At 37.3% G+C, this 12,573-nt stretch overlaps 1 protein-coding gene across 5 annotated transcripts in view; it reads right to left on the bottom strand.

Moving 5' to 3' along the window:
- CHD9 (chromodomain helicase DNA binding protein 9) overlaps positions 1-12,573 on the bottom strand; it is a 174,104-nt gene that overhangs the window by 55,154 nt on the left and 106,377 nt on the right. For all 5 annotated transcript variants that reach the window (XM_063437577.1, XM_063437575.1, XM_063437576.1 and 2 more), the window contains 2 exons: positions 8,014-8,119; positions 5,941-6,087 (listed from right to left, as the gene is read on the bottom strand). In XM_063437577.1, the coding sequence (XP_063293647.1) occupies positions 5,941-6,087; positions 8,014-8,119 (253 nt within the window). The remainder of the gene's footprint in view (positions 1-5,940; positions 6,088-8,013; positions 8,120-12,573) is intronic.

Raw genomic sequence — 12,573 nt, forward strand, 5'->3', positions numbered from 1 at the left:
TCCACTTGCACTGTGAATGTTTACATGGTGTGTTCAATAAAAACATGGCAACATTTCATTCTCTGTGTGTTATTAGTTTAACCCCTTAAGGACAGAGCTTCAGAAGCTTGACTTACGCTTAATGACACAAGCAATTTTTGCATTTTCTTGCTGTTTGCGTTCAACTGCAATTTGCATCTCTCTCATTTATTGCACCGACACATATTATATACTGTTTTTTAAAGGACAGAAAGGGCTTTAATTTGATATAACATATATATATATAAATGCTTACTTATTATAAAAAAAATACAGAAAAATGCAAAAAAAAGAAAAATATTGTTTTTTTTTTTACAGTTTTTGCAATCATAATGTGTGCATAATTAGTGCAGGTTAAGGAAAGTAATTAAAAATAAATTCATTTATTTGTTCTGATTTACAGAATATATAATGTGTCTGGGATTTTAAGTTTTTTTTGGTAGTTACAGGTCACAAAGCACAAGGAGTAAAATAAAATTTTAATGTGGAGCGATTTTAGAATTTGGTATGTTTGTCTTGTAAGCCTAATAGCCATAAAATAAAACAAAATGGCCACACAAAAGTATATATTTATATAAAGTAGACATCACAGGCTATTTACCTAAGGTTGTTTTGACACTTTCTACGTAGCCATTTTACCGCCAACCTCTGCTAAATATTGGAGTAAAATTGTGTTTTTTGGGGGTTTTCGCACACAAACGTATAACAAAGAACTTCTCATGTGTATTTTGTAAAGTTGGTGTGTGCTATTCCTGTACAACGTTTTATTATGTGTTCAGTTACTTCTGCTGAGTACAACGGTACCCCCATTGTATGTCTTTGGCACTATTTCGTGAAGCTACAGTGCCATATAGGAGACCTGTCCTTTTCAGTATTCACAGTAGAATTTTGAGAGACGGATTTAATGAGCCTATGCTTCCATTTGGGGTATTATAACAGTTTGAATGTTCAAAAAAAACCCACAAAGGCCTACCATTTGTAAAAGTAGACACTCCACGGTATCTCATAAGGTGCATATTGTGCCTTAACATGCCCCCATTTTTTTACCATTACATGCCAAAGTATGTGGTAAAAAATTATTTTGTGCATTTTTTACATACGGATTGCATTTTTGCTGGGCATTTTGTATATTTCATATGTGCCACTAAGTTCAAACCCCCCAAATTATGCTCAGCTAAGTCTTCTGAGTAAAAGGACACCCCCATTGTATGTCTATGGCACTATTTCGTGAAGCTACAGTGCCATACAGGAGACCTGTCCTTTTCAGTATTCACAGTAGAATTTTGAGAGACGGATTTAATGAGCCTATGCTTCCATTTGGGGTATTATAACAGTTTGAATGTTCAAAAAAAAAACCACAAAGGCCTACCATTTGTAAAAGTAGACACTCCAGGGTATATCATAAGGTGCATATTGTGCCTTAGCATGCCCCCATTTTTTCACCAATATATGCCAAAGTATGTGGTAAAAAATAATTTTGTGCATTTTTTGACATACGGATTGCATTTTTTCTGGGCATTTTGTATATTTCATATGTGCCACTAAGTTCAAAACCTCCAAATTATGCTCAGCTAAGTCTTCTGAGTAAAAAGACATCCCCAATGAATGTCTTTGGCACTATTTTGTGAAGCTACAGTGGCATATTGGAGACCAAGCCATATCAGTTTTTACAGAACTTTGAATTTTGACGCTGGGCCTATGTGCAATTTCCAAGCATCTTCGTAAGTTTTGAATTCAAACTACCCCACAAAGGCCTACCATTTCTTAAAGTAGACACCCCAGGGTATTTCAAAAGGCATATTTTGAACCTTAGCGTGGGATAATTTTTCCGCTAGCTTGTACCAGGTGTAGTGGTAATGAGCGTTTTTTCTGCCTTTTTGACACACAAAGTGAGTTTGCACAGTATATTTTGCAAACCTTATGTGTGCTACGACTGTATAATACTTCATATGTTGCTCAGCTATGTCAGCTGAGTATAAAAATACCCCCGTATGTACCTTTGCCAGGTATATGTGGACATCGGAGGGGCACATTTGGGACACAGCCATTCCATTTTTTTTCAAACTTGAAATTTTTACGCTGTGCCCATGTCCCATTTTAGAGTATTTTACCAGGCTATATAATCCAAATACCCCATAAAGCCATACCATTTCTTAAAGAAGACATCCCAGGGTATTTCAAAAGGCATATTTTGAACCTTAGTGTGGGATCATTTTTCCGCTAGCTTGTACCAGGTGTAGTGGTAATAAGCGTTTTTTCTGCCTTTTTGACACACAAAGTGAGTTTGCACAGTATATTTTGCAAACCTTATGTGTACCACCACTCTATAATACTTTATATGTTGCTCAGCTATGTCGGCTGAGTACAAAAATACCCCCGTATGTACCTTTGCCAGGTATATGTGGACATCGGAGGGGCACATTTGGGACACAGCCATTCCATTATTTTTCAAACTTTTAATTTTTACGCTGTGCCCATGTCCCATTTTAGAGTATTTTACCAGGCTATATAATCCAAATACCCCATAAAGCCATACCATTTCTTAAAGAAGACATCCCAGGGTATTTCAAAAGGCATATTTTGAACCTTAGCGTGGGATCATTTTTCCGCTAGCTTGTACCAGGTGTAGTGGTAATGAGCGTTATTAAATTAATTTTTTAACTTTTTCAAACTTTTTTACTTTTTAAAACTATTTTTTCAACTTTTGTTTTGCTTATTCATTTTTTTAAAGTTTCCTAAACTTTCGTAAAACTTTTTTTTACAGATTTAACATTTTTCTAAGCTTTTTCTTTTACCGTTAACCCCTAACTAGCAGTAAGCAGCACTAACAGTAAATTCCCCATTTTCCCATAACTCCCACCCACCCCAGCTAGCAAAATATTTAATTATACAATATTTAAATTAGTTAATTAAATTAATTTAACCCCTGAGGGTTAAAAAATAAATAAAAGTTAATCGTCAGGGGTTAAAAAAAAAATTAGATCACAGTATAATACTGTGATCTGTATTTTGATCACTGTAGGTAGTGATAGACTGGCAGGGAAGGGGTTAATTTTTATTTGGACTGGGTAAAGGGTTTATTTTTTTTTAATTTTTTACTTAAACGTTATTAAAACTTTTTTTTAACTTAATTTTTTAACTTTTTAAAGCTTATTTTAAAACTTTTTTTAACGTTAACCCCTAGTTAGCCTAACACTAAATCCCCCAATTCCCCACTAACTTCCACCCTCCCCAGCTAGCTAAATTTATAATTTTAAAATATTTAAATTAATTAATAAAATAAATTTAACCCCTGAGGGTTAAAAAAAAAAAAAAGAATTAACCCTCAGGGGTTTAAAAAAAAAATCAGATCATATTAAAATGTAATCCCTGCCAATTGATCACTGTAGTCAGTGATCAATTGGCAGGGAAGGGGTTAATTTTTTATTAAAATGGTAAAGGGGGGGTAAAGGGGGGTGGGATTTTAAATAAACTTTATTTTTTGAACACCAGGGGGCAGGATCAGCACTGATCCGTCTCCCTGCACTTCACACTGAACCCGGAAGTGCAGGGAGGCGGAAGGTAAGTATACAGAGCACATGTGCCCGCTCTGGCATGCTGTCAGAGCGGGCACATGTACTGGGACAGCCCGATCCGGTGCTCCCGGTCTGCCTCTAATGCAGAGGCAGACCGGAGCACCATTAACCCCACGATCGCCGCGATTGCGGCGATCTGGGGTTAATTTTACCGCGTGACGGACGAGGTCCGTCATCCGTCGTTAAGGGTATCCCCTGGATGACGGACCTCGTCCGTCACCCGTCGTGAAGGGGTTAAGCAGACTGTGAATGTCTATTGTTGTGACTTAGATGATGATCAGATCACATTTTATGACCAATTTGTGCAGAAATCCATATCGTTCCAAAGGGTTCACATACTTTTTCTTGCAACTGTACACAACCTTCCTTAACACTTCCTGTAAAGAGCCAATTTTTAAACTGCCTTTATTGCACAGTCTGTTTAATTTCAAATTTCTCACCTCCTGCGCTGTTAATAGCCTGCTAGACGTTGCATTAGCCTCCTCTGTGTGTGGTTAAACTTAAATGTACAGAGCAGGAGGTACTAACTTATAAAGCAAGTTAACATCTGATTGAAAATGAAACTATTCTTTTATGTAGGCTGTGTGAGTCACAGTCAGGGAACGAGTGGCTAGAGCTGCATAAACAGAAACTAAAGTGCTTTAACTCCTAAATGGCAGAGAACTGAGCAATGAGCATGATCTATACACCAAAACTGCTTCTGTAAACTAAAGTTTTTCAGGTGCATACAGTATCCCTTTAAGCAGCCTACCTCCTAAACTGATTCATTAAGTTGATTTTGAGCCTATAGTTTCCTCAAAATGCTCAAGATGCTTTTTTGTTTGTTTTTCTAATCACTATTACTTTTATTTTTTCCTATTGTACAGTTCAGCATTCATTATTGGTGCTTTATTAATAACAAACAATCTTACAATACATTTTTGATGATAAATTGTAATTCTGCAGAAAAAACAAATTACCAACAAAAAAATGGCAGTAAGCATCAAATCACCCCCACAATCCCCCAAAACATTTATACTGCTGGTCGCAAAACCTTAAAGTGAACCGGTCATTATCAAAGCATGTGGCTGATAAGTGCACTTTCAGATCGGTACAGATTTCCTTTATACACTATGCAGGAGAAATTGCTTGCAAATGAATAGCTTAAAACACTTACTTGAAGCTCGTTCCAAGATGGCATTCAGAAAAAGACTGGGTGACTGCATGTGCAGCTGTCCCAGTGATGTATGGCATGCCACAACTCCTAGTATTATCAATTCTAGCCCCTCATATCTCTTCACTGATCCATAGTTATACCACTTCTTGGTCTCTCCACTCTACCCATGACCTTTTTTTGTACTCTACTCACACCAGTACGGCCAACTCATGCTTGTAGGACTCCTTTCCTTTGGAATAGCCTGCCTACCACCATCAGACTCTCCCCTAGTCTTCAATGGTTTAAAAAGTGCCTTAACCCCTTAAGGACCAAACTTCTGGAATAAAAGGGAATCATGACATGTCACACATGTCATGTGTCCTTAAGGGGTTAAAACCCATCTCTTCAGGAAAGCTTACGGCCTCCCAGAAAAAGCTCTACCTCACATACCTGTCCCTTGTTCTCTCATAAAGGGCAGCACTCTACTCTATCCTCTAGACCAGGGGTAGGCAACCTTCGGCTCTACAGATGTTTTGGACTACATCTCCCATAATGCTTTTACAGCCATATTGCTGGCAAAGCATCAAGGGAGATGTAGTCCACAACATCTGTAAAGCCGAAGGTTGCCTACCCCTGCTCTAGACTGTAAGCTCGTTCGAGCAGGGTCCTATTCAACCTATTGTTCCTGTATGTTTTTGTAATGGTCTCATTTATTATTTAAATCTCCCTCTCTTTGAATATTGTACATAATATTATAAATAAGTACATTGAGAAGAGGTGAAGTCAGCGAGGTATATAGTGCAAATGGATTGCAACTTTTCCACAGTTAGACGAATGCTAGACTCACAGGAGGCTTGCTCTGAGAAGCTGGAGAAAATTCCCCCATCCACCTTCCCATTCTCACCATGACATGTTAACAACTGTTTAGTATGTTGCCATGTTCATATATTGTCTTGAAAAATCACGTAAAAGGTTGTTGTATATAATGTAAAACTACTTGTCAATAAAAATAGCAAATTTAAAATGAAAAAAATGTGAAAAACTGTCAAGTGAACCCAAGTGAAAAGCTACATTCATGAAACACATATCGAGAGGTAAAGTGTGCCCTCGTGTTAACATTCACAGTATGTTATAGAACTTCAGTCTCTATAAACAGGTCACAGTTCACAGGTTACAAATGTCCAAGGAGGGATTTCAAAAACATGTACTAACCACAAATAATTGTAGAGGCTGCTCTGCTGGCAGTGGTGCCGCACTCTTCTTAGGTTTAACGTTGGCCTTTGGTTCATCCTCCGGTTGCTTCCATTCTCCCTCCTCTGCATATTTTTTCCTTTTTACCTGGCGATTCGACCTTCGCTTCTGTAGAAGAAATTGACACATGACGCCAAATAGGGGGTGGGGGATTCTGAAGCTGGAACTCTGTCACTGCAGATTTATGGTACCTTGAAGTTATCTTGAAAGCAGGATGACTACAATACTACATACAATCAGATATTATTCTAACTTACCAGATTTGCTATGTGACACTCCCTAGAGATGGTTTATTAACCCATTAATTTTACAATTTGCCGTCATCAAATACCTACCTGTTTAATTTTGATAGCTCTATGAAGCCTTGCAGGCATTAATTTGGTGACCCATTCCACTTTCAAATAAGACCAATAAAGAAGAGTTTGTTATGCAAAGACTGTTGCTGGTATTTACTAGGTTGTATGGTTTTTCCTAGCACCATGACTGCTTCAGCGATTCAAAGTGGCCATGGTGCTTGAAGTATGCATGTGCGGTGTAAAAACACTATACATAATAAGATATTAAATACAATGTGCAGCTTACTTAATAAGACCCACTGGTGAAACCTACATTTTTTTGGAAGAACATGCCTAAACACAAACGTTTCAGGACTCCTTTCCCTTTATCAATGGAACAATGGCCTTTACTATTATTATTGTCTAATAAGATATTAAGGAATGAGAGTTCCAGGCTGGCTGATGTCAATTCTGTGCATATTGTATTAAAGAGGGTCATTCTTTTTCTGACAGCGCTCTGCTGACATTCTTAGCCAATGAGTGACAATCGGGATCAGCCTCCTAGAACCCGGATGCATGTAAAAAATGATGCTAGGAAGCTCGCTGACGTAGGGGGAGGGGGGGGGGGGGGGATGAGAGGGGGGAATAAACACCAAAATATTATGAGCTAGCAGATGCTGAGAGGGGTAGGTCGTCAAACACTGGCCGCTAAAAAAACTGTACTTCCCATGATCATCTGCCAAATTGCTGGCCGATAAGAAAAAAAAAAAAAAAGACCGTGATTCCCAGTTAGAAGGATGTCTTATCTATTTGCTGCTTTGACTAGCATAAATATTTCTTTAAACAAAATACACACTATATGGCAGAAAAAAGGATAATGTTACAATGTATTTGTTAAATAAATAGTATACACCAAGATAGATGTGAACATAAGAAGAATCTAAAACAATCCAGTTTTTTTTGTGTTTTGTTACAATACGGTCTTTTTTTTTTTTTTTTAATCAAAGATTGTTCTTTGCTGTGGTTCTTTGAACAGTGAACTGACATTCAAAATGCAAAATATAGGTCAAAATGGAAGAATTTTCTGATTTTTGCAAGTAGTTACACCAACATTTGTTGCAGTGTCAATTCACTGCTCAGGGATTTCTAAATTTTTTTTTTACTGCAGGCCCAGCTGGTAATGAAATAGTTTGCTTAATTTCTCTTGTTAAAACGTAAAAACAACAGCTACCGTTAAGACAATGAGAGGGAAGATTTTGTCTTTGAACTTTAAGCAGAAGAGAAGTACAAGCATTTGCTGCTAATTTCCCAAACCGCCCTGAGATAATAGTTTATTGCGTATATATGGGTAGATTCTACACACGGCTCACAAATTAGCATAATAATCCCAATAAAACAGAGCAGGACAGGATATATGAACATGATTCCCAACATGGCAAATGTTAGGGTCAGGGACAAACAGAGCATTATTGACAATGATGTGGAAGTCAGCTAGCGGAAGGTAGTTTTATGCATACTCCTGCAGAACTCCTCTTCAGAAAATGCAGTGTTTATTTAACGTATTAAAAAACTGACAAACTGTTACTGTGAGATAAGGGTTAATAAAATGGCTCACATTGTCTCATCCTAAATGCATTCTTCCACTTAAAAAACACCCACCTCTAAATTATACCCCCATGCTCTATACTTTCAGCTACGCTCTACAAATAAAATTATTCTCAAAGTTTACTTTATGTAAATATATGGCACTGGAACATACCTGAGGATCATCCTTTAATCCACGTGTGGCACCTTCTGTATCAGTGATGTCATCTGACGATTCAATTTTCCTCTTTTGCTTTCGACCCAGTGTAATAATGAGTTTACTGTGAAGAAGGAAACAAGAGTTTGTCAGGTCAGATGGAAATATGGTATATTTTAGGTGATAAAGTGGCTGTGAGTAATGAGATATTTTCACACCTGGTTTGTTCTGATGGTCTCAACAACTTGCAAAATTTTTTTTTGCATGAAACCAAATAAAACTTACAAGTTAGTGGAAAATTCACACTTGGATGTAACGCAAAAAAAATAAATAAATTGTAATGTGTCTAACCAGTTTTGAACGGTTTAAAGGGACACTATAGTCACCTGAACAACTTTAGCTTAATGAAACAGTTTTGGTGTATAGAACATGCCCCTGCAGCCTCACTGCTCTATCCTCTGCCATTTAGGAGTTAAATCCCTTTGTTTATGAACCCTAGTCACACCTCCTTGCATGTGACTTGCACAGCCTTCCTAAACACTTCCTGTAAAGAGAGCCCTATTTAGGCTTTCTTTATTGCAAGTTCTGTTTAATTAAGATTTTCTTATCCCCTGCTATGTTAATAGCTTGCTAGACCATGCAAGAGCCTCCTGTATGTGATTAAAGTTCAATTTAGAGATTGAGATACAATTATTTAAGGTTAATTACATCTGTTTGAAAGTGAAACCAGTTTTTTTTTCATGCAGGCTCTGTCAATCATAGCCAGGGGAGGTGTGGCTAGGGCTGCATAAACAGAAACAAAGTGATTTAACTCCTAAATGACAGTGAATTAAGCTGTGAAATTGCAGGGGAATGATCTATACACTAAAACTGCTTTATTTAGCTAAAGTAATTTAGGTGACTATAGTGTTCCTTTAAGTTGTTACCTGGGGTCAGTCAGTGCTGCTCACCACCACCACCAACACAGGAGAGTTGAAAGTTTCAAAGCAGGAAGTTCTGTTAACTCTCAAGGGTCTGGCACTTTTGGCTGACTGCTGTGGTGGTTATGATGTTTGGAGCATCTCTTTAAGTTACAGTGAAACAGTGATTTGTCAATTATGGATGGTTTAAAATAAGATATTTATAATGAAAAATGCAGATGCGTGGGATTATGATGGGTAATCAATCTTCAGGAAATAGTGATTCTTAGAAATATTACTGCTGGCACCAGATTGGTTTAATTGTTTATACAGAACTCTAGAGATGCTCCACTTCCATGGCTACAGCACACAAATACAGTAGGTTGATCTTAGGGAGGATTGACAGTATTTAAACCTCTAAAAATATCAATGTCAGCGCCTGCAACACGAGCTAGTGGTTGCTACTTGCTCTATGACCCATTACTGATTGTTAAAAACACAAGTCCACCACATCAGGTTTTCACACAGGGGTAGGATAATGAACAATCCATCTCCTCCATTTAAATGAAAGTTATAAAACAAAGTTTAACTCCTGTTACTCTATGTATTGGTTATATTATACTTTAAAGCAAAGGATGGTGAGCCAATAGTATACAGTGTGTAAGAGATAGAGTAAACCCCATGACAGTACCCCATGACAGTAGGATTTTTAATAGTAGGCTTACTTAACCATACATTTAACAGATGTGTATTGGTGAGGTGTGCAAGATCAAATTAAAGGAACATTGCAATCGCCATAACCAGTACAGTGTTCTGCAGTGCTTGTGGTGTTATAGTGCCACCCTCCAATGCAAGTAGTTAAAAAATTTGGTAAAATAAATACATACTGGTATAAATGAACTGCCTTCTATTTAGACCCCTGCCATTAGAAAAAGACTGCTCTTCTATTTAGATCTCTGCCATGCAGATACAAACAAGCCTTCCATTTAGATTCCAGACACACAGATGCAGGCAGCTGCTATTACATCACATCCACAGCTCTGTATATAACTACATACCCAGATTCTTCATAGATAAGATCTTGCAATAATGTATGTAACTTACGTAGATAGTTTTAACGAGTGGACACCTGAAATTAAACACTCTAAAGCATCCCATCACAAATTATCGACCGCATCAATACATTGTCCATGTACAATTACCACTAGAGATTATTATAGTGGTTATGGTGCCAACGCTCTGTGTGTGCGTCCTCTCCCTTTCTTCTCTCGGCCAAGCCATTTTCAATCAGTTTGACAAAACCAGAGGAATCGTTTGTGGCCAAAGCCCATCCATTCAGTAATAAACACCACAATATGCTTTGTGAGTGGTTAATGGGACTGAGGTATAGGACCATTCAGCCACAAAGGCCACAGTTCTTTTCTGCTCCCTTAACTCAAGGTAGTCTCCTTCAACTGAAAACAATCTGACAAAAAAAAAAAATAAAATGTGTGACTACACATCCACGAATACAAAGACGTAGATGTAATGAAGCTTGGTGTGGGACTTTAACCACTGTGTCACTCCTGTTTGGTAACATACCGCAATAAAAACATTGAGAGTTGTTTGAATCAGATAAAAAATACCTCTTTATTTTTAAAGTACACTTGAAACACCAGAAGTTCCTTATGTGTAGTGTTACTTCCTTGTTTATTTAGCTCAGTGGAGCAAAACTCAAGAGGCAGACAATTGCTTAGAGCACCTGCTTTGCCAATATTTCTCATTGAGCTGCATTGGGACAGCCATGGAAAGTACATGGCACTATAGAAGAACATTTAGAGCATGCGTGTGCTCATAATGCATTTCTCTGTAGATGCAGTTATATATTTATTATTTATTTATTAAAAATTCTTAAGAAACGCAGTCTTATTACCCATAGGGTTTTGATGCGCATACCAGCAATAAAACAGACAAAACAATATCCAGCAAACAACAGCATTATAATCACATGCATTTGAACCAGGTTAAAAGTTTCATGTCATCCCATACGCCTGAGCAAATAAAACTGTTTTTAAGCTCCGGCGAAACTTCAGTAGATCATTCTCAAGTCTTAATGTCAGAGGCAGGGAGTTCCAAAATTGCGCTCCCTGAACATCACTCGTTCTCCCTCCACACTTTTTCTTTTTAAAATTTGGAATCTTCAATAAGGCTAAATCAGCCGATCTCAAGGATCGACTGGGAGTATAGCGTGTGAATTTATCCTTCAGATAGTCTGGTCCCATACCATGGACTGCCTTATATACCAAACAACCATTTTTAAACAGAACCCGTTCACCCGTTTTATAGAAAACCATGGGGTGATGTCACCATATATACAAAGGAAAAGTGGAGGTAAGGTTTTTTTTTACACTTAACTCTGCTGTACTATTCCTCCTAGCAAACACTTTAACAGCATTTACAGGGGTAAGGAGTCAAGTATTTGTCACTTACAGAAAACGGACAGTTCTGCTTGAAATGTATTGATTGTGAGGATAATCACACCGTAAAATCAGCCTATTCTGTCAGTACAGCGCAAGCAATTTCACTACAATCTGTCCTGAGCGAAAATCTGGGTATCCAGAAACACGGAGTAACTCACACAGGGTGCATTGATTAGTGATTAGGAACGGAGTATAACCTTAGGGTATAAAACACAAGAAATAAAAAGGATCTTTGATCCAACAGCAGCGTGCCAGCTGAGCAATAATTTTATGAATTCGCAACAGATGAGTTCAAATTCAGATCTTGGAGTACTTCGAGACAAAGGTTTGCAGAATTTAGAAGCCAGACAGACAGATATAGAGCCGGCAGTTATATTTTAAGACCAAGGAAACACAAATCATATACAAACAGAAAATAATATATCATATGCTATACATTTAGTAGATGACTAGGCAAGCATTTTCAAGCCAATCAAACATTATATAGAATAGTATCAAAGCATGGAAACACTGCATTCAGAAGGTATTCAAACTCCTTTTTTGATTCAGATTTTTTTTATGTTATAGCCTTCTACATATACATATATATATTGTAATCTTCCAAATCAATCTATACACAATAACCCATAATAACAAAACACAGATTTTTTTTTTTACTTTATATTCCAAATATATTAAAAACAGAAAAAAAAAAATCTGAAATAATTAATTCACAACTTTAACTCGGTACTTAGTTGAAGCTTGTGACAAACTTTGTACAACTGGACCCACCATGTAGGTTAAACAAAGGAAGAAATATGAAAAGACTCACAGGTCTCTGGTAATACCAGAAAAGGGATGAACATTCACAAATGTGTATCATCAGACTCCAAAGTATGACGTTAAACATTGGCATTTGTTTTAACTCAAATCTGGTAGGGTTTCAGAGAAAGATAAAACATACTGATCGAAGAAGAACTTAACGCTGGGGTTTGTGTATTTTCTCCTGTTTTCTTTCTGCAGATCCTCTCAAGCTCTGTTAGGTTGGATGTCGACCATCTGTGGACAGCTGCCTTCACGTTTCTCCAGATATGTTCGATTGGAATTATTAATTATTATATTTACACATCGCCAACAAATTCCGTAGTGCAAGTTTGACGCACAGAAAATGAGGGGTTGAGATCAATGGACTTTCTGGATATTTATATATTAAAAAATTGTATTAAGGACTTGGGATACGC

The sequence above is a fragment of the Pelobates fuscus genome, chromosome 12, assembly GCF_036172605.1.
Source record: "Pelobates fuscus isolate aPelFus1 chromosome 12, aPelFus1.pri, whole genome shotgun sequence".
Lineage (NCBI taxonomy): Eukaryota > Metazoa > Chordata > Amphibia > Anura > Pelobatidae > Pelobates > Pelobates fuscus.